The sequence below is a fragment of the Lepidochelys olivacea genome (assembly GCF_965140295.1).
Source record: "Lepidochelys olivacea isolate rLepOli2 genome assembly, chromosome: 3".
In the NCBI taxonomy this organism is placed as follows: domain Eukaryota; kingdom Metazoa; phylum Chordata; order Testudines; family Cheloniidae; genus Lepidochelys; species Lepidochelys olivacea.
Genome location: NC_140413.1, coordinates 169985115 through 170008106, shown reverse-complemented (window position 1 = coordinate 170008106; position 22992 = coordinate 169985115). Strand labels below are relative to the sequence as shown.

General features: G+C 39.5%; 1 protein-coding gene across 3 annotated transcripts in view; it reads right to left on the bottom strand.

The window, feature by feature from the left end:
* Positions 1–22992, bottom strand: part of UBR2 (ubiquitin protein ligase E3 component n-recognin 2) — a 106055-nt gene that overhangs the window by 43132 nt on the left and 39931 nt on the right. For all 3 annotated transcript variants that reach the window (XM_084624457.1, XM_084624456.1, XM_084624458.1), the window contains exons 12-22: positions 22554–22717; positions 22370–22469; positions 21011–21139; positions 19971–20154; positions 18170–18231; positions 17091–17201; positions 8511–8576; positions 3702–3824; positions 2155–2218; positions 1577–1701; positions 11–63 (exon numbers count right to left, since the gene is read on the bottom strand). In XM_084624457.1, the coding sequence (XP_084480583.1) occupies positions 11–63; positions 1577–1701; positions 2155–2218; positions 3702–3824; positions 8511–8576; positions 17091–17201; positions 18170–18231; positions 19971–20154; positions 21011–21139; positions 22370–22469; positions 22554–22717 (1181 nt within the window). The remainder of the gene's footprint in view (positions 1–10; positions 64–1576; positions 1702–2154; positions 2219–3701; positions 3825–8510; positions 8577–17090; positions 17202–18169; positions 18232–19970; positions 20155–21010; positions 21140–22369; positions 22470–22553; positions 22718–22992) is intronic.

The window sequence follows — 22992 nt, the reverse complement described above, 5'->3', positions numbered from 1 at the left end:
TAAAACATACTTGAAACAGGCAACGGCTTCAATTACACTTTCCATTCCAGTCTCTTTGTTCTCCTGCATGGAGTTGGAAAAAAAAAAAGAAATTATGCATAACCACATTAGTTATCTGATTAACTTATTTCCTGACATATCAAATACAGCACCAGGCACATGATGCAAAATATATGCAGTACTAAGTCATTCTTCTGGCACTTTCTACGTATGTCTTTTTTAGCAGTCTTAAACAAATTCAATGGTTTTTACAGTTTTATCTTAAAAGAGACCATGCCAATTTTAGAGTTACACTTCAGTCTTTTTTTTTTGTTTTAAAGCTACTATTGTACAAGTTACACCTAAAATTACTGGAACTGAAAGATTAAAAAACAGAACTATTTTCTTTTGTTATTTTATGCATTTGACAGCGTCCTATGTATTGTCAGTTTCTTCTGTTTCTAAGAGCCTTTTATACAAATACAAGTGAGCAAAGTAAAAAATAGTAAAATGTGCTTGCAATCCCCCTTTCAAACTCCCCCACCAAAACAAAAACAAAAAAAACAACATACCCGGCAGGACAACTCATGGTTAGTGAAGTACTTAAAGCATTTTTAAAAATTTATTAGATTTCAAGTTGCATGCAAGCATCCCCCCTTTAAGATGTGTTACAAAAACCAAACCAGACATTCAGACATTCTCTCTGGATCAGTAAATACTACCTTATTTAACTACTCAAGAATCACAAATGTAACTCATTTTAAATTCCAGGTTTTAATCTACTTTTACTTTCTCGAGTGATTCACAGAGATTGGAATCATCTTCATAAAAAAGTTTCTTTTTTAATCAATGAAAATTTATTACACAACTTGAAAGTAGGTCACAATTCTTCCAGAGTTTTCAGTTTTAAATTTTTTTTAAAGCCACATTTTAAAAACATTGGAAGAATGCTCTTTTTGCTATCTTATACAAGTATTTATCCAAGATTTACAATAATCAGTGTTTCTTCTTATCCAAGTACAGCGTTCCATTTTACGGTACGCTATATTGGGCATAATACCATGCAGTCTCAATTAGCCAAGAACTTTGGGGATGCTGAATACACCTAAGCTAATTGAAAGTTTATATTGTTGCAAGAGCTGCTCAGTAGGTTTTAAACCTGCAGTTAGGATCCTCTACTGACTATACATTCGAAGAGACAAGGTGGGTGAAGTAATATCTTTTGTTGGATCAACTTCTGTTAGTGATATAGACAAGCTTTGAAGCCACACAGATCTCTTCTTCAGGTCTGGGAAAGGTACTCAGATGGTGAGCAAAAGCACATCATCAGGTCTCCCAATTATGGACAGCATGAAGGCAGATGGCTGAGGAGTTCCTGATGCTCCACTCCTTCCTCTTCTATAGAATTTCCTTCTTCCACCACACAACTCTCCACCAACTGTTTGAGTAGCATTTATCTGAACTTGCCCATACCCTTATCTTACAGAGGAACACATTCCCAGCTTAAGGTATGGGACACAAGCCTGTTTCAGAAGATTCAGACACATAAGGTTTCGATACAGGTTACTTTGTACATATTTTTTTTTAAATTACTTACATCTTCTGGTAATGCTTTTACTAATTCACTGTGGGCCATGGGTCTGATGCTCAACTGATGGATAATTTCTCGCTTGATTTCATCTGTAGCATTTACCTGTCCTACTCCAGGACTAAATCTCTCTCCTGTAAAAATAAAAGCAATTAATTAACATAATTATGAACACAATAATGAACATAAATTCATAATTACTCACTGAAAAACTAGTTTAAAATAAGTATTCTTATTCTCTTTCCCCGCATAGCCTCAGGGAAAGGAGCTTTCATGAACTCTGGCTCACCCACCACTCTTCCCAAGACACAAATTAAGCCAACCTAGTCTTGAGGCCCTGTATCTTTATGAGTATACGTCTAGAGAAGAATGACTGGAGTGAACACTTTTAGGGACTGGTAAATGTGACTCTTATGTCAGAAGGGCCACTGCTGAACAAAGAAGGGTCTTTCCTTTCTCCTAGGAAAGGATCATGAGGTGCAAGAAATGAGAGAACAGAAACAAACTCAAGTGGTCCACACGGCTATGTAAAATGATACCAAGATGATCCAACTTGAAATGAATTGATTAAACACATCTTAACTTACCAACAATCATTATAATTAGATATAGCATTTCTTCTATAAGAGTATTATTCTGTTGAACTACATCCTGAATGAAAATAAATGGAGAAAAAATGAATAAACATTTTTCAGTTAACAACATATTTTAAAATATTTTTTGAAAATAGATTTTCTAGGATTTCAAACTGCAGCTTAAGGTCTGTTGCCCATGCTCACCCTTAAACCTATCAGTGCTAGTCATTTATTGAGATGCAGTAATAATTCTTTACACTCTTCTTAAATGCTAAACGTATGATCCATTATTAATTTGTGGTGTTACTTTAAAATTCCAGTTTATTTACACAAAATTGCACCCATAGCAAGTTTTGAGTGTGATTTTTTTTGTGTGCATTTCAATACCCAGATGCAAGTTTATGAGGCAAGGAACATCACAACATGCAAGTTTTTCGCCACATGCAAACCGAGAATCTTGGTTTTGTTGAAGATTCTTCAACAATTTAAACATCTGTATGGAGGACTGGTTCTGTTTGTTTCTCGTTTTGTTTTTTAGAAACTTAGGTAAAAGTTTGTGCATATCAACTTTGAAGGTGTTTATTTAATGGATTTTCTAATTAATGCATCATAACTTAAATTTATAAAGTTTAGCACTTTCAAAACAGCTTCTCTTGTTTCCCAAGTTCACTTGTGTTAACCCATGTCAGATATGAACATAAGAATGGCCCTACTGGGTCAGACCAAGGATCCATCTAGCCCAGTATCTTGTCTTCCAACAGTGGCCAGTGCCTGGTGCCCCAGAGGGAATGAACAGAACAGGTAATCATCAAGTGATCCATCCCCTGTCGCTCATTCCCAGCTTCTGGCAAACAGAGGCTAGGGACACTATTTCTGCCATGGTATTATTTTGAGTAATAACCACTGTTTCTGCCAGATTCTCCCTCTGGAATCCAACATCATCACTTTTCTCTAACCAGACTGCTGTTGAACGACATGAGAAACTCTCTTCACCAAGAGTCCAGTGTAATGTCTTCGCAGAACATCAGAACCTGATTAGCCAGAGTGAGACAACAATAGTGGTATGACATTTTAAACCTACATTTTAAAACCACCCAAGAGCTCCTTATAAGGGGAAATTTCTGCTTTAGTGCTACATGGCCCAGGAATCAAAACTTCCACACTCCTTTCAATGCCGTTACTTTGTCATTCTAAGGCTATTTCTACACTTCGCAACTTACAACGGCACAGCTGTGCCACTGCAGCCACACCATTGTAAGGTGCACCGTGTAGCCTCTCTTTGTAGCCAGGAGAGAGCTCTCTTGGCGACAAAATAAAACCACCTCCAATGAAGGGCAGTAGCTCCATCACCAGGGGCAGTGGGGGTTATTTTCACACCCCTGAGTGACAGACATTTTAACGACAAAAGTGCCAGGGTAGACAAGGCCCTAGACTATTAAATTGTAGGTTTTTTTTGTAGTCATCTGTTTACCATTAAGAGTTTAAAAAAAAATTTTTTTAGCAGTTTTTCCATTTAAAAAATTATGACAAAAATTTTTTTTTTTTAAAAAAAAGAGTACCTTATTGGTATTTTCAGTATTAAATCTTTTGCCATAGTCTGGAGTGCTAAATATCTGATAAAGTTCAAAGCGACTCAGCATTATCATCAGGAAATGGTTTGGATCCATCATGGACACACCTGTCTATTTAAAAAAAAGTTCAAGGGAAAAACAGAAAAAGTTTATTACACATGTACAAAAGTGAACAGGTGGAATTATGGGGTGGATGGATATTATGCACAAAGTACTATATTTGTTCATAGTATATTCCTTATGGAATTTATTTTTCTCCATACAAACTTAAATTACTCATATAGGCACCAATCCTGCAAGTGATGCCAGAGAGGTGTACAGGTTTGCCTGAACAGAGTCTCTTGCAAGACCAGGGCTGTTTTCCTTCTGGTTTTTACCAGACAGTTGAAATGCAAGATTTGAATTAACAACTTCGTGAGGCCCTAATCGTGGACAGGACCCCATAGGACTTGGTGCTTTAAAAACAGAGACTCAGTCCCTACCCCAAAAAAGTTACAACTTAAGATCTTTCGCGAATGTGTCATAAATAAAATCCATACAAGCTAAATTTTCAGTTCTTAGGCTTATCTCATCACTATCTTTTTGTTTCTGCCACCCCAATTTGTGAAACTAAGAAGTACTGTGGATCATTGAATATGCCTATATAAATGAAGTTTTTACTTATTTAAAAATAATTCCTCCCCAAAACACTTGGTAAATGAAGACTTTCCAAGCTTTCCCTGATAAGAAAATAATATTATAAAAAAAAGAATACTGGTTTAAAATGTGGTAACATTCCTTTCCCCATCAATCTACAGTTTAAGAAAAAATGAGGACCAGGATCCATAATTGCCTAACATTATCTATTTGAATAACCTGGACCTATTTAAAAAAATAAAATAATCTATGGGTGAATGATTGTGTTAGAACCCCTGAGAACTCCTGTCCTCAACCCAGGAATATGCCATATCCCTCTGCTGATGTTCACTGAAAAGGACTGTGGATAACTCAAAACTCTAATGTTACAACTGCTCACCTTGCTTGGTTTCCTTCAGGAGAACAGGGGACCTTTTCTGGTCCCCCATTTGGAACAGGTGCTTCATCATGCCTCGGGACAAGTAAGCGCAGCATAGCCATCAGCTCCAATTTTTACTGATCAGCAGCAAACGAACCTAGCTCAGAAACCCATCTTTCCTGAACTGTTCATAATTCATGCTAGCTATTTGGCTTTACCTATGACAGATGAGCACATCTTCTCTTGGCTTTTAGTTTAATGATAGAAAGATTTAGGTCCTTGAAAAGCCCCTTTTAAAAATACTTACATATACACTATCATGCTAATCACGAATGAGAAACCACCACGCCTGGCTGAGCTGTATCAAATGAGAGTTTTTTTAACACCAAGTTGTTAAGATGGAGTCTACACCGCCAAGATTATGACATGGAAGTAACTCATTTTAAGAGGAGCACAAATGCAATAGCAGATGCTTTGTCCTGAAAGTAGTGCACAATAGCACAAACATCTCTAGACCACTGGACACGTGATCCCCCTCAGTTTCTTCTTGAAGGGAGGGAGTGAGAAGTGGAGAATGTGTAACATGTCTGCATTTTTATAAAAAATACGCACGACTCCGTTTCCCCACTCACTTATGTATTGTGACCTACTAGGACTTATGGGGTTAAATCCTTCTCTGAGACAGGGGAATAAGAGATGGGTGTTGATCATTCATTCATTCCAATTCAAACATGCCTATGTGATCAAGAACTGTCAATATGTAAATGGATTTAAATTGGAGATACAATAAAAGATCAACAAAGGGCATTAACTTCTAGTGACGGGAAGGCAAAACAGAGTGACTGGAAGTCAGAGCACACTGTGATAAGAACTTTGCTGCTCAGTATCGGAGAAGAGATGAAATCCTGGATATTGGGGGCCAAAGAGGCAGGTATTGCTGCCAACATAAACACAAGTAAGCTTTTTTTTCCATCCCAACCTAAGGACCCTAAAAAATGGTATTCCAGTTGACTAATAAAAGCGGTCTTGTTTTGAAAAGACTGCCTTGTGTCACTGCAAACATCTGCAAGTCACATAGCTCCCAAAAGGGTAAAGACTCCATAAGAACATAAGAATGGCCCTAGTGGGTCAGACCAAAGGTCCATCTAGCCCAGTATCCTGTCTTCTGACAGTGGCCAGTGCCAGGTGCCCCAGAGGGAATGAACAGAATAGGTAATCATCAAGTGATCCATCCCCTGTTGCTCATTCCAGTTTGTCCTTTTGGGCTTGCTGAAGGAACCACATGAACAAACAGCCGTGCTGGAGCCAGAGGGACCAGTCTTGTAGTAGCCTAGCACAGAAGGGGAATGCTCCCACAACGATTATAAAGATTGGAAGCACACTTGCCCTCTGGATCTGTGCGAGGGTGTGGCTTTAACAGGGATGGAAACAGCAAGAGTCAGAAAGAAATGAAATCTCTACCAGAAGTAGTAGTGAGGGCAATGATCCACATGCTCCCTCTGCTTCCCCCGTCATTTGTCTTCAGCACACTTGTGGGGTTCATGCTTCTCTTTCACCTTCCCCATCTTCCTTGTGCTGCAGGGAGGGGTGAAAGATACTGAATGCTGCATCCAGGCAACAGAGCCTGTCCCTCATGCCATTGCTGCATTGAGTGGTGCAGATTTAATGGGACCTGGTGATTCACTCCAGCCAAGAAGAGCTGGAGCAGAAGATAAATCACTACAGTTTGCTGAACAAGTGAGCAGCCATTTCACACTGCCTGTCAGCCCCACCTTTCCCACCATTAAGCTAGTATGATGGATCTCCTTCGATCCTGGGGGCTGATCACCAGTTTGGGATACGGAAGGGATTTTTACCATATGGCAAAAGTGGGAAACTGCTGCATGGGTTATCACCTTCCATTCAGGATCTTGGAAGCTGAATTTTAGGGTTTAGAATTACAATCAATCATCACAACTTGGACAGGTTCCATGGAGATGGTTCAGAAAATGTTTAATTTGAGGTCTCTAATTCTGTGGGTTGCCTGGGCATTGGTCATGGGCACAGTTGGGCATGGTGAGGTAGTATGCCCCAGTTTGTCATACAGCATGTGGCTCCACCCATCTCTCCTATCCGTAGCAGAGAGGATGACAGAAAGGCAGGACTCCAGCTTCCAGTTAGGGTCCCTGGGCAGGCCTGACAGCATACAAAGCCTGCCCTTAGGTCTGTAGTACCTGGGATCACTGGTACTAATTGAGGTCTGCACTGCAACCACCCCACTGGGTAGTTTGGAATGGTTACCTCAATTGGGTAGTAGTTTTAAATACAGTTTCGGCCTGTGTGTTTAACATACTATGGCTATGGTTTCCATATCTACATCAATACACAGGGAGAAAGAAGAGCAGGGAGAGCCATGGCCAAACCAGCCACCTGAGCTCCAACAGCCCTGGTACAAGAAGAGCCACACTGGCTTCTCCTTGCTCTCAGAGCTCCCTTTAATGCAACACAAAGGACAGAGGAACAACAGGCTGTGTTATCCTCGACACAAACCCCCATCTCAGTCCTTCTCCCCATTCAGGGGACTTATGGGGGAGGAGGAAGAGGAAGATGCTTGTTTCCCAATTCATAGAGAGGCTGGGGCATTAAAGAGTAGAGGGACATCTCTGGTATGGATGTTTGTTCTCCACCTTGCCTATCATCCAGCTAAATACCTTAGGAAAGGATGGAAGGCGTCCATTGATTCTTATCGTGCTTGGCTCTATCAATTCAGGGGTTAGGGGTGCAGCCACTACCACACACCTTCCACTAACTACAGGGACCCTGGCTCTACTGCTGCCAGAAGGCAGCTTTAAGGGCAGAGCTTAGGATCAGGGATTTTTGGGGACCCTAAACACTCTTAAATTCTTGCAAAGAGAATATTTTAAATTAGATTAACATTGGGCAAATACAGGCCTTAACACTTCCCTCTAACCTGAAGTGGGGATCAAAAATAGAGCTGCTCTTGAATATTCATCTTAATGTTAATCTAGATGACAAAATTAGGGCCTTATCTTCTGAAGTGATGAGCAGCTCAATATCTTGTCGGGTCAGGCCTGTTGTGTTTACCGTTGTGATAGAGGACAAAACCAAAATCCAAGACTTCCAAATAAAATTTTACTTATAGAATTGATTTATGTATATGCATCTCTATGATTAAAATACTGCATTAAGGAGATACCATCTTGCAAATCATGTGTCTGAAAATTTTGTACTTTCTATACTTACAAGTAACAAATGATTATGATAACAGAGTTGCCAACCCCAAACGTTCAAAAATCATGAGTCAGAGCCAAAAAAATCATGGAATGGTCTTAAAAATGAGATTTTAGAAATAAATTTGGGGTTGCATTCTGGTTTTTGAGCTTTTATTATTCAAGCTTCTCTTTTTAATCATGAGGGTGAGATTTTTTATTTTTATTTTTTTAAAATGATGCTGAGATTTAAATAATCAGGATCAGGGTTTAAGAAAAAACACCAGATATTATGAGACTCATGAAAATTGCAAGAGTTGGTAACACTGATAATTGAAAGAAGCCAGATTGAAATGTTTTCTCCCCAGTCTTTCAGTTTGTTTACTTAGTTCATCTGACAGCTCTACAGAATAGTCAGTTTCACAGTTCCCCCTAAATGATATGTTCCTCCCTTGAAAAAGACAATTTAAACACAAAAGGGGAGAACTGAAACCCCAATAAAAAAATGTGAAGAAGTTAAAAATTCAGGACATACAATATTAAGGTTTCTCTATCAATATACATATATAACATATAACACAAAGAAGCGATTACCTGAAGCATTATTATATCTTTATCAAACATCTCCCGTCTGCATTTCACATTATGATAGTAATAGATCTGAAAAATAATGCATTTTATTAATAAATTCTCCTCCTGCTCTGAAAATGCTTTCTTTAGTCAATGGAGAAACTAACTCTGTCTCATGATAGAGGATTAGAGAAAAAGGGATGAATTAGCCAATGGATTAGAGGAATTCCTGAAAAATCAAATGCACATTGGATACCTACGTACCTTTGACTCACTGTGAGGTAATATACCTGAAGATAGTTAAAGAGGGAACTGGAACAACCCATATATCTAGGTTGCCTAATATTTTCCATTAGGAAAGACTCCTGATCTCTTTTGAAAAATTTTAACACCCTCATTTGTTTGCCATTGTTTGAAATTCACCAGTGAGAAAGTCCTGTGGCCAAAAAAGTATCTTTTCTTTCTCCCATGACATTCAGTTCAGGTTGGTTGACAGACACTTTTGAGAACTGCCATTTCGCTTCTACTGAGAGCATGCCCAAACAATTTAACACGAATATTTTAATTTAAGTCTGCCTCACAATACGCCCAAAGCAGCAGCACCAAACACAATGTACAGGAAACCCAAGGAACAGACACCCTCTCCAGGAACTTTTGGGGCGTGGGCCAGCGTCACAGACTTACCAGGTTCCCCCCAGCAACCCCAGAACTCACTACATGGCTCAAGCGGACCCCCTCTCTCTAGGGACATCACATGGGGAAGGACCTCCCTCAACTCCGGGGGGGGGGGGAGAGATCTGGATGAGGCTCTCCCTGAACCCCCTTCCCACTCAGATGTCCATTTCTACCCCAAATCTCCAGGAAAACAGCCTTCTCCTCCAGATAACTAGCTCAAGCTGTGCTGCAATGCTGAAGATTCAGGGTTCAAACCCTAGTGATGATGCACAGTGGACCAGTTGTGATAGTTGCACATAACAGAATTTGCTTTTACCTTTTTCCTTAAAAAAAATAAATAAATAAAAATACATTCCAAAAGCCATATGCTAAAAGAACACTGCAAAGTCAAGCACATGAAAGTTAGGAACAGCCAGAACTTAGGCTGCCCCTTGTGGAGAAGAGACCTCAATATTGATGCAAAAACTATATTAATAAAATTATAACTTACTATTTTAAAGTAGTTACAAACTTATTTGCACCTTTTCTGAATGTTGAGAGATAGCTACAATACTGTTATAGCCAGGATCTTGGAAATATAACAATAGGTATATTTAGCTACTTATGTTACAAAACGTTAAATTTCTGCAACATCTCTCTTTTACCAACAGAAGTTGGTCCAATAAAAGGCACTCTCTCATCTACCTTGTATATCTAAAGTTAACCAAAGGAATTTCAGAAAGTTTCTGCTTCTGTCTCCCAAGGAGAAGCATACCTCAAGAAGGCAGAAAATGCAAAACATATATGTTTGAAGTAGAGGGTATGTTAAGGTGTATTATCAGTAGTAGGGACTGTTAATCAGTAGGATGAGTTGGAGCAATAAACGAAGGCATACGAGCAGGTCTATTAGCCTGATTTGTGCAAAGAAAACCTCAGTTAAAGCCACACATGGAATTCTAGAAATAATCTAATTGAAATTAATCTTATAATTACTCTGAAAACTTCATTCGGATAAGCCGCTAAGAAAAACATGTATGGCTGGAAGTATTTTAAGTGTTCAAATGCTTAAGATGGCAAACTTATTTTGAAATGTATATTTGGTATCTAAATGAAATGTTCATGTAACAACTGCCTGATATTATTATATAAATAGTAACTTGTTTTATGTACAAATACAGAAAGGTAATTTGATGCTATAACTGGTTACTAATATAAGAAGTAATTTAAGTACAGAATATGGATATGGTTGGAAATTAGTTAGTTACTGGCATTAGGTTCAAACAACTCAATCTACTCAGGAAGATGAGCAAACTCATTAATCCAAAAATTGTCATACAGAAGACACAATTTAAACAGACTTTTAAGAGTTACTTAATTTTAAAAGATTGTTTTGAGAACTGAAAATTTCCAATACAAAGAACCGGAGTGTTTGGGAGTTTTTGAAAACAGATTTTCATTTCCTGTCAAATTCTAATAAAAGTTAAATAATCTCTCAGAAAATGGAATGAATAAAAAAGAAAAAAGTTATAACTAGCTTTGAAAGTTGTCTGATGTTTTCCTGCCACAAGAAAAAAAAAATGCAATTAAAGAAATGTTGCATACTCATTAATAAACTACATATTCATAAGAACGAGGACCATCCACAAAGGCATGGAGCCAGTGAAAAGAGTGACAGCACTGAACTTGAATCTAAACAAGCCTGAAAAAGGAGTGTTTTCCTATAATATCATGAAAATAGGAGAAAGGATATAAAAGATCTTAAGTGGGCACACCACCCACGCACTTCCAGCTACTCTTTTTAGACAGCAAGTACACCACAACTCATGCTTTCCATCTCCACAAGCAAGCTGCCACAGGCAGATAAGAAAGAGAGAAAACTCAGGAGGAAACCAACCAAGGAAAACCCTTCCACAACTTCAACATGGATTGGCGAGAGGAAGTTAATTCAGACACTATATTTAAAACTTATGGGTACTGAAATGCTATTGTAACTTAAAGGACTAATAGTTTCTCTTGTTAATCACCAAGTTGTTAGTATGTGTACTCCTGGAGAGAAGACAGGGGCTAAACTTCAGTAAGCAGAGAAATAGGGGGATTTAACATTCTGAATGACAGGTTTCAGAGTAACAGCCGTGTTAGTCTGTATTCGCAAAAAGAAAAGGAGTACTCGTGGCACCTTAGAGACTAACCAATTTATTTTAGCATGAGCTTTCGTGAGCTACAGCTCACTTCATCGGATGCCTACCGTGGAAACTGCAGCAGACTTTATATACACACAGAGAATATGAAACAATACCTCCTCCCACCCCACTGTCCTGCTGGTAATAGCTTATTTAAAGTGATCATCACGTTGGGCCATTTCCAGCACAAATCCAGGTTTTCTCACCCTCCGCCCCCCCCCCCCCCACACACACAAACTCACTCTCCTGCTGGTGATAGCCCATCCAAAGTGACAACTCTCTACACAATGTGCATGATAATCAAGTTGGGCCATTTCCTGCACAAATCCAGGTTCTCTCACCCCCTCACAAAAACCACACACACAAACTCACTCTCCTGCTGGTAATAGCTCATCCAAACTGACCACTCTCCAAGTTTAAATACAAGTTAAATCCCCCCAGATGTTCTCGTTTAACTTGGATTTAAACTTGGAGAGTGGTCAGTTTGGATGAGCTATTACCAGCAGGAGAGTGAGTTTGTGTGTGTATGGGGGTGGGGATGGGAGGGGTGAGAAAACCTGGATTTGTGCTGGAAATGGCCCACCTTGATTATCATGCACATTGTAGGGAGAGTGGTCACTTTGGATGAGCTATTACCAGCAGGAGAGTGAGTTTGTGTGTGTGGTTTTTGGTAGGGGGGTGAGGGGGTAAGAGAACCTGGATTTGTGCAGGAAATGGCCCAACTTGATTATCATGCACATTGTGTAGAGAGTTGTCACTTTGGATGGGCTATCACCAGCAGGAGAGTGAATTTGTGGGGGGGGGGGTAGAGGGTGAGAAAACCTAGATTTGTGCTGGAAATGGCCCAACTTGATGATCACTTTAGATAAGCTATTACCAGCAGGACAGTGGGGTGGGAGGAGGTATTGTTTCATATTCTCTGTGTGTATATAAAGTCTGCTGCAGTTTCCACGGTATGCATCCGATGAACTGAGCTGTAGCTCACGAAAGCTCATGCTCAAATAAATTGGTTAGTCTCTAAGGTGCCACAAGTACTCCTTTTCTTTTTGCGAACATTCTTAATATTGCTTAACTGGCCTGTCTCAAGACAGCTCCTTAAGTGGTTTCTTCTAAATAACTGGTTTAAATATTTTTTTCAATTTCATAGGATGTACTTAAGATTGCTTACTTTAACAACAACAACAAACTTGGTTGCTTATTTATTAATAGCCAACAGGTCAATATACCATGAAACAAAATTGTTTTGGCCCTCTATAAACATTTTTAGTTATCTAAGGACATACAATGGAATGGATTTGTAATCATATTAGTCTTGAGTAATAAGTTAAGACTAATATGATTGCGAATCCATTCCACAGTATGTCCTTAGGTAAAATAATTTTGTTTCAGGAGAAAAGGAGCCCTAGAGGTGTAATCTCTCTTAAAAGCTCCCCACAGAGAGATGTACAAAGAGACTAACAAAAGTAACCAGTTTATCATTTGTGTTCAGTGTTCCCGTCCCTTCTTTAATAATAAAATAGCCATGGTTAATAATTGTGAGTATTCTGCTTGGTCGTAATCAGGGTATCCCCTAAGGTACCTAAAAGAGCCCCAATATGACTAAGCCAAGAGAGCCACACCCCAAGAGTAAGAGAAACAATTACTAAGCACTGGCCTACTATTGTTTCTCTAAAATAAATATTTGTAGTCATTTTTAAAATTAAATTACTTGGCCTCCAAGAATTTAAAACTACACCTTTCAACCCTATACCACACAACCTTAATGCATGTACCCAAGGAGGCTGAACTACACCACCATATTTAATTATATGATCACATACAATTTTTCCCACAGGACCCATCTTATTCAGTGCACAGAATGGATGGTGTTCAAAGGATGAATTAGGATTGAGTAGCGAATGAGGCTGTTTGTAGGATTCCTGCCTCATTTGTTGCAGAAGTTGGAAAGTGTGTAGTGAATGTGGTAGGGGACTAAAGGGAGAGAAAGGCTGGTTTTGTGGTTAAGTGAAGTGAACACCACAAACAAGAACTGAGCTCTTTTCCTGTTTCTGCCATAGTCTATGTTATCCTGAGCAAATCACTTCGGCAGGTAGCCACTAGCTGTGTATTCCTTGTTTACTGACTGCTCAACTTGACACACATGGGGCCTGATCTGCGGAAACACAGAACTCACACCTGCAACTGAAGTCAATGGGAGCTGTGCATGCTCAGCAACTCCAAAATGTGATCTGGAGGCATGAGCACAAGGTTAGAAATTATGAGATTCAGTTCTAATCTAATCTATTTTCGACGTCTCCGACTCAAGGAATATTTCCAAAATACCTCTACTATTTTCGACGTCTCCGACTCAAGGAATATTTCCAAAATACCTCTGAACAGCATACTAATCCACAGAGGTCTCCCTACCAACACTACAGAAAGAGGGATTCTAGGTGGACTCCTCCTGAAGGTCGAAACAGCAGACTGGACTTCTACATAGAGTGCTTCCGCCGACGTGCACGGGCTGAAATTGTGGAAAAGCAGCATCACTTGCCCCATAACCTCAGCCATGCGGAACGCAATGCCATCCACAGCCTCAGAAACAACTCTGACATCATAATCAAAAAGGCTGACAAAGGAGGTGCTGTTGTCGTCATGAATAGGTCGGAATATGAACAAGAGGCTGCTCGGCAGCTCTCCAACACGAGTTTCTACAAGCCATTACCCTCTGATCCCACTGAGAGTTACCAAAAGCAACTACAGCATTTGCTCAAGAAACTTCCTGAAAAAGCACAAGATCAAATCCGCACAGACACACCCCTGGAACCCCGACCTGGGATATTCTATCTACTACCCAAGATCCATAAACCTGGAAATCCTGGGCGCCCCATCATCTCAGGCATTGGCACCCTGACAGCAGGATTGTCTGGCTATGTAGACTCCCTCCTCAGGCCCTACGCTACCAGCACTCCCAGCTACCTTCGAGACACCACTGACTTCCTGAGGAAACTACAATCCATCGGTGATCTTCCTGATAACACCATCCTGGCCACTATGGATGTAGAAGCCCTCTACACCAACATTCCACACAAAGATGGACTACAAGCCGTCAAGAACACTATCCCCGATAATGTCACGGCTAACCTGGTGGCTGAACTTTGTGACTTTGTCCTTACCCATAACTACTTCACATTTGGGGACAATGTATACCTTCAGATCAGCGGCACTGCTATGGGTACCCGCATGGCCCCACAGTATGCCAACATTTTTATGGCTGATTTAGAACAACGCTTCCTCAGCTCTCGTCCCCTAAAGCCCCTACTCTACTTGCGCTATATTGAGGACATCTTCATCATCTGGACCCATGGAAAAGAAGCCCTTGAGGAATTCCACCATGATTTCAACAATTTCCATCCCACCACCAACCTCAGCCTGGTCCAGTCCACACAAGAGATCCACTTCCTGGACACTACAGTGCTAATAAACAATGGTCACATAAACACCACCCTATACCGGAAACCTACTGACCGCTATTCCTACCTGCATGCCTCCAGCTTTCACCCTGACCACACCACACGATCCATCGTCTACAGCCAAGCTCTGCGATACAACCGCATTTGCTCCAACCCCTCAGACAGAGACAAACACCTACAAGATCTCTGTCAAGCTTTCTTACAACTACAATACCCACCTGCAGAAGTAAAGAAACAGATTGATAGAGCCAGAAGAGTTCCCAGAAGTTACCTACTACAGGACAGGCCTAACAAAGAAAATAACAGAACGCCACTAGCCGTCACCTTCAGCCCCCAACTAAAACCCCTCCAACGCATTATTAAGGATCTACAACCTATCCTAAAGGATGACCCAACACTCTCACAAATCTTGGGAGACAGGCCAGTCCTTGCCTACAGACAGCCCCGCAACCTGAAGCAAATACTCACCAACAACCACATACCACACAACAGAACCACTAACCCAGAAACTTATCCTTGCAACAAAGCCCGTTGCCAACTGTGCCCACATATCTATTCAGGGGACACCATCACAGGGCCTAATAACATCAGCCACACTATCAGAGGCTCGTTCACCTGCACATCCACCAATGTGATATATGCCATCATGTGCCAGCAATGCCCCTCTGCCATGTACATTGGTCAAACTGGACAGTCTCTACGTAAAAGAATAAATGGACACAAATCAGATGTCAAGAATTATAACATTCATAAACCAGTCGGAGAACACTTCAATCTCTCTGGTCACGCGATCACAGACATGAAGGTCGCTATCTTAAAACAAAAAAACTTCAAATCCAGACTCCAGCGAGAAACTGCTGAATTGGAATTCATTTGCAAATTGGATACTATTAATTTAGGCTTAAATAGAGACTTGGAGTGGCTAAGTCATTATGCAAGGTAGCCTGTTTCCTCTTGTTTTTTCCTACCCCCCGCCCCCAGATGTTCTGGTTTAACTTGGATTTTAACTTGAAGAGTGGTCAGTTTGGATGAGCTATTACCAGCAGGAGAGTGAGTTTGTGTGTGTATGGGGGTGGGGGGGATGTGAGAACCTGGATTTATGCAGGAAATAGCCCAGCTTGATTGTCATGCACATTGTGTAAAGAGTTGTCACTTTGGATGGGCTATCACCAGCAGGAGAGTGAATTTGTGTGGGGGGGTGGAGGGTGAGAAAACCTGGATTTGTGCTGGAAATCACTTTAGATAAGCTATTACCAGCAGGACAGTGGGGTGGGAATAGGTATTGTTTCATATTCTCTGTGTATATATAAAGCCTGCTGCAGTTTCCACGATATGCATCTGAGGAAGTGAGCTGTAGCTCACGAAAGCTTATGCTCTAATAAATTGGTTAGTCTCTAAGGTGCCACAAGTCCTCCTTTTCTTTTTAGTTCTAATCCTGGTTCTGCCACTTACTGTGCAGCCTCAGGCTAGTCTCTTTGTCTCCATTTCCTCATCTGTAAAATGAGGATAATGCTGCTCTCTGATCTCACAGTGGAGGCATGCAAATAAATTAGCATTTGTGAGACACTTCAATACTACAGCGATGAGCACCCTACAAAAAGGGCATGAGGAAATACTTAATTCTGTATTTCTTGCATGCTTTGAATAGTGTGCAATAAATAAGTCTGGGGCCATTAACTGAATGAAGAGAATAAAAACCTTTAGCAGCTGCCTCATTTATTCAGCACTACCTGGCCTGTTCACTCAATGAGGCAGGGGTCCTGTGGAAACAAACCTTATGTGAGCATGTAATTAAAGACTGATTAAAATTTTCAAAACACACATCTACTACATGATTTAGAAGTGTACGTCCCAAAAACTTTCAGCTGGATTTAGGCTCCTAAACTCTCATCTATACTACAAAAACAAGATCTGTGGCAGCGTCTCAGTGCCCAGGTCAACCAGCTCTGGCTTGTGGGGATCATTCTACAGGGATAAATATAGCTGCATGGTTGTTTGGGCTCTGGCTGGAATCCGGGCTCTTAAACCCAGCAAGGGGGCCAGGCTCCAGCCCAAGCCCAAATGTCTACACAGATATTTTTATCCCTGTAGCACAGACATGAGTCAGCTGACCCAGGCTCTGAGACTCACAGTTATGGGTCTTTTTTTTTTTTTTTTTTTTGCATTGTAGACATACCCTCAGTGACTTTTTAAAGTTAGATTAGAGGGTTTTTTGTTTTTAATAGAAAGAGTATATTCTAGCCATTTCCAACAATGGCACAAGGATCATTACAACAAACTAGCATAAACATATACATCACAGCTATCAAACCACTTACTTGATTAACAAGGGAGAACCCATTTCTTCTCCACATGCCTGCATGCACTTGGGCACACAAAACTAGACATCGTAGCGTGTGTTCTATTAACAAAGGTGGGCTAAGTTCACTCTACAGAAAATAAAATATAAAATAGCAAAACCTTAGTTTAATTACCAAAAATGTAATTAATCTAAGATGACATAAAACCATTGAAGACTTTTAGGAACAGAAAAAGGAAACACAACACAAACATATTGTAAGTGTTTAAATTAAATAGATTAAAATGAGTTAATCAACCCTTCCTGTTAACTTATCCCACATTTTACCTTTGTTTGGTATTGTACTGGCCACGGTCAATATCCTACTCTTAAAACCCTTAGCTGTTTTTATACTTTAAGTTTCTCCTGAATGTGAAAAAAAAAATGCATCAATACTATCATACTATTTAATATTTTTGGAAAGTTAATCATAGATCACCATTTCTCCTCTTAACTCTCTATCATTTTCTTCCTCTTCCTTTTGTTTGTTCTCTTACTCTGTGTATCCCTTATTCATTCAAAAGTTAACTATTTCTTCTTTTACAAGTCAGTGTCATCTCTTCCGCCAATTCAACCCCCTCGTCCTTTCTTTTTTATATGTTCTTTCCATTTAGCCCTTTTCTTATAACATCCCACCTCCCTCTCCTCCACACTTAAAATTTAAGCAATGTCCATATTTATATTTAAAACGATTGCATGAGGTGCCCCAAAAGAGACACGTGGAGAACAGGAGAGTATTGGATCAGGATATGCTAAAGCTGTCACTGCCAACAGAAGGAGTTAATTTCTGGCAACAGTCCCAAAACTCAACTTGAAACATGAAGTGGAGATAGGGTATGAGAAACAAAAATGAGATTTTAATATAAAATCTTTAAACAGTTTTAATAAAACACTGATTGTGGATTGACTCTTAAAGAACTACCAATATTTGAAACAGATTGTCTTCCTAAATAAAGTATATAACAAAAAAGTTATTTTGTTACCCCTAAATTCTAAACACTTATATGGCATTTTTCATCTTCAAAATGTATTATAAACATTAATTAAATTTCACAGTACCAGTGGTAACAGCTCTGGAAACTTGTATGCCACTTCACTTTTGCTTAGCAACACATGCAAACCTGTATGGATATCCAAAATAAAAGTATACATTTTAATACATACTTCATATTAGCCTAAAAAAAATACATTTCTTGCCACAATCTGCATAGTTTAAGCTTTCCACACTGTTTTAAGACACATCAGTATATCCAGCCAAAGTCCCCAAGTCATGCAGAATGTACACACAATCAAATTTTCATACATCTCATCAAGACGCCTATGAAATTACGTATGAGCATGTCAAAGATTAACCTTTGGATGAAGTCTGTTCCTATTGTATAGATCCTTTTTTAACCAAAATACTGAAGTTATACCCCTGTCTCAATCAAACAGAGGCCATAATTGGCAGCTAACATAATGAATGAAATTCAGTTAATATAGTATTTCAATAGTTACAAAAAGATCACCTCATTTAAACAATTTTATTCTTTTCAGATTTTTATACTGCGTTCATCACCACGGTATCCGACCTTTCCTAAGGCATGCCCTCTCAGTTTTGCAGATGATCAGCTTTGCAGTGTATATAGAACAGCACACACACACACGTGCACACACATACAAAGATACATAGTACAAGAAGTAAAGCTCTTTCCCTTGTCTTGGAAATACTATTCAGCAACAAAGGATACATGTTTCATTAATACCGGCTCTCTTCATAAAAGAAATATTCCCCAATTACCATCCTTTACCTATAAGAGCAAGTTACCAATGACAAACTCACTTTCCCCTTCTTTCAGTCTTCAGACTTTAATTTTAAGAGCTATTAAACATGACAAGTTTTTCTTAATTTGAACACTTCTGCTGCTTGTGAAGATTCAAAATAATTTGACCCTGACCGACTGAACTTGCAATATCAAATGCCCACTTAATTTCCAATATTTAACTGTCAGCATGCCAGTCACTCTTGCTACTAAATGACTTACTGATTCAACTTGAGCTAAAGTTCAGTCAAAGGCCAGGTCAACATAACAGACTTCTGCCAGCGTAGCTATGTCAGTCAGATGCGTGAATTCCTGACCTGATGGCACGGCTCTGTCCAACCCCTTAATGTAGACAGTTCTACTGACAAAACTGTGCTCTTACCAGTATGGCCTGTTTTATTCAAGGGGGGCAGTTTTACTATACCAGTAAAAGTGCAGCTTTGCTGGTACAGCTGTGCTCATGCTAGAAGCACCTTGCCAGTAGGCTAAGTATACCAGTATTCCTATACCAGTAAAACGCTCCTAATGTCCTTCATCTATTTCCAATAGAACTGCTCAATTACTGAACCAAAATGTAAGGGGAAAAAATGCAATCACTACCTAAATTCCTGATGAACAATGCTGGTTGTAATGCATAGATAATATTTTGCAACCATTTCTCTAATACAGTGGTGTCCAATCTTTTCAGCCTGAGGGCTGAACATATTTCAAAAACAGCATGGAACCATAATCCATACATTGGGGCAGATCCTCTGCCCTGTCTACTCCCCTTTGTTCCACTGAGGTGACACAGAAGGAGCAGAAACCACCTGCAAACCCCCTGTTGGGGATTCCCAGGGCATAAAGGGATCCCAAGCAGGCACAGTGCCAGCATAGCCATCCCCTACACCTCTCTTCCCACAGCCCCTGGCATGGAGAGGTCTTGGGGAGATGGCAAGAGTACACTGTATTCTGGCTATCCTCAGATGGCATATAATTGCATATCTGTGAGCATGCAAGATGCATATTTGTGTTACTTCAATTTTCTGAAACGTTTTTAAAACCAGGTTCATTCCTACCTGCAAGTAAACGAGAAACTGGGAGATGAATGCTAACTTTTTCCTGAGAAACACAGTATCTGATGGTCTCAACAGAATGACCACATATACTGAGAACGATAGGCTGTTCACCATCAGTAAAGCCACTGTGACACTGCATCAGCACAGTCAAGCATTTCTTATAAGCTTCAATAAGTACTTTTTCCTACAAAAAAAGATTGTGGTTTATCAACATCATGAAGAAAACAGAGCCCTTTGAAATGATGTACAGTCTATAACATACTAAATGCAAAAATACTTTTTTCTCAATGCAAAGTTTCTTTTACTTTTCTTAATATAATCTTACTATTTTAAAATTGAAGATTTCCTTATTAGCACAGAAGGTCAATGGTTCCTCTCTTTCCCAAGTGCTGTTCACTCATTAAAGAGGACACAAATCACCAAGCTAAGTCCGATTAAATAGGAGTATGTATCAGAATTTACCGTGTACCTGTCGCTATATGAGCCTGCTGTTCCATGTTCCATCCATGTTCATGATTATGGTGAATATTTACAGTTTAAAGTCAAATTTAATATTTGACTATTCTGGGCTCATATGTTCTAAAAGGAGCCCTCACCACATATGAAGTCCTATTCAGCAGGTCCATTTAAGGAGGGAATTGTCATCAGAGAGATTGCATATCATCCTGTTAGAGTTCAGCAATCTGTTTTCCTCTCTGGATGGCATCAAGAGGGCCTGGGACCTGATAACTCCTCTATTACAAAATTATTCCCCTCTTTCTTCTCCAGTAAATATACTCTTAAGACACTGTGTCAATACAAACTTTTGGATACTTAGCTGAACTCCAAAATGTTCAGAGTGATCTCCTATGTCCATTCCAAGAAACATACACAGATTTTTTGTTAATTGAAACCCTATGTAGGTTTAATCCATCACAGATTAAAAATACTGCTTCTGGGCAAAATAAATCTGTGCAGGTATGTATGTTTGCTCTATTACTATTAATTAGATATGCATCTACCTACATCTCCCTTCATATATAAAAGCAGAAGCAGCTTACATCTAAAGCACACCAGTCCTGCATCATTGAAATAACATGTGTTAATTTCATCTGTAATGTAAATGCTGCTTCCCATTCTGGTTCCATTTCGATATGCTGTCCTATTTGACGAGTTATTGGATCCATACCCTAAAAACCACAAAGAATCATAAAGATTAACTGTTATTGAAAACCCCTACTGGTGCTAACATAAGACTAAGTGAGTAATTACTGATACAGTTTCAACATTCTGCTCATATCACAGAAGTATAGAAAAAATCTTGAGAGAAATCAAAGAGCCAAATTTAAAAACAAAGAGGAAAAAAATGGTATTAAACAATTCAGGATGCAGAGGAAATAAAAGAATACTGGATTAGACAGGTCACTGGTCTGATTGGTAAGGCAAATCCTATTTTTGATTTAGGAAGCATCTCAAATTGAAGACAGAGTCATTAATTCTCTCTAAATAAGTTTTTAATCAAGAGGCAAAACCTTAAAAAGGAAAAACCTCTAAATATCAAATTCAGTTTGTTAAAGATGTTTCTGGGGATTTATTTTTTGTTAGTTTGTGGATCTGAATAATTTAAAACCCAAAAGGACATTCAAGCATGGTCTGATTAGGATGGACTGCCCCCAGCAAAAATAAATGTATTAAAAGGATGAACAAAAGCAAACATTTTCTGGGAAAAGCATGCTATCCAGTCACTGAGCACTGAGAAGACTGAGTGTTGTTCGGTCAGGCCTTTTTGCCCTAGTAGTAGTTTGTCCTTATAAAAGCGTCATTAGTCTCAAAATACTTAAAAAATTTAAAACAACATGTAATATATTAAAGCAGTGGTCCCCAACGCAGTGCCCGCAGGTGTCATAGCACCTGCCAGGGCACTTTTGTGCGCCCGCAGGACACCCCATCGCTGAAATGCCGCCGCCGAAGAACCACCCGCCAAAATGCCGCCAAGAAGCGTTGCCGTTTCTCGGAGGCATTCGGCAGCGCTGCTTCTTGCCGCTGCCGCTTCTCGGCAGCATTTCAGCAGCAGGGTGTCTGGCGCCCGCCATAGTTTTCTGGGAATAGCAATATGCTATTCCCACAAGAAACATAGGAGACCACTGTATTAAGGGATCAAAAAACATTACAGTAAAGGATACCATCAAGGCTATAAATTCATAAAGTTCCTTGGGACAAGGACTTTGTTTCTCAGTATGTTTGTACAGAGGTGAGTACACTTGGTAATGCTCAAATAACTTAATTTCCTGAAGATGACCAGTACTTTGAAGTAACAATTTTACTAATAAAAAACAAAACGTGTTCTACATCTGACAAAACTCATTTTACTAAGACAGAAAATTTATAGTGCTTATTTTAAAATTCACAGATTCACATACCTGCATACACTTTAGTAACTCTAAGAAGGCATCAAAACCCTCTAAAAACTTTTGCCTCAGGTCATTTGTCCAGTCAGCTGGCTTGCTTATCAACACATACCTGAATACAGAAGAAACAAGTCTGTGAGTTAGTTTTAATCATTTTTAAAGTACTCAATAATTTGATTAGTATCGAGATACTTACTTGAGATCCAAAATAAGGCTCTGCACCCGCCTGAATTTGAAAGCTTGAAGGGCAGTATATCGTTCAAACTGAAACCTGCCCTGGATGTCACGGTGCCTTAAGTGGTCCATAAAAGTTTTGATGATCGTAGTCATAAGATTTTCTTCTGTTATCAGCATTCGAGCCTATGCAAAAGTACATTAAAGTTTGTTGTAATCAACAGACATCACTGACAGGAGAAAGAGGCTAATATTGCATTTTTACCAGTAAAATCTATGCCTTTTCAGTCAAACCATTTATATTGCTGGTGTTCCTCTATATTTTAACATTACTTTAAAACGGTGTTCATGGGGAAAATAAAAATTCATCTGTAAAGCTATCTATTGCCTACCTCCATGTCTATCATGCTAACCAATACTGTTGCATTTCTTTGTCCTCCCCCATTTGTCTGAATCCACCT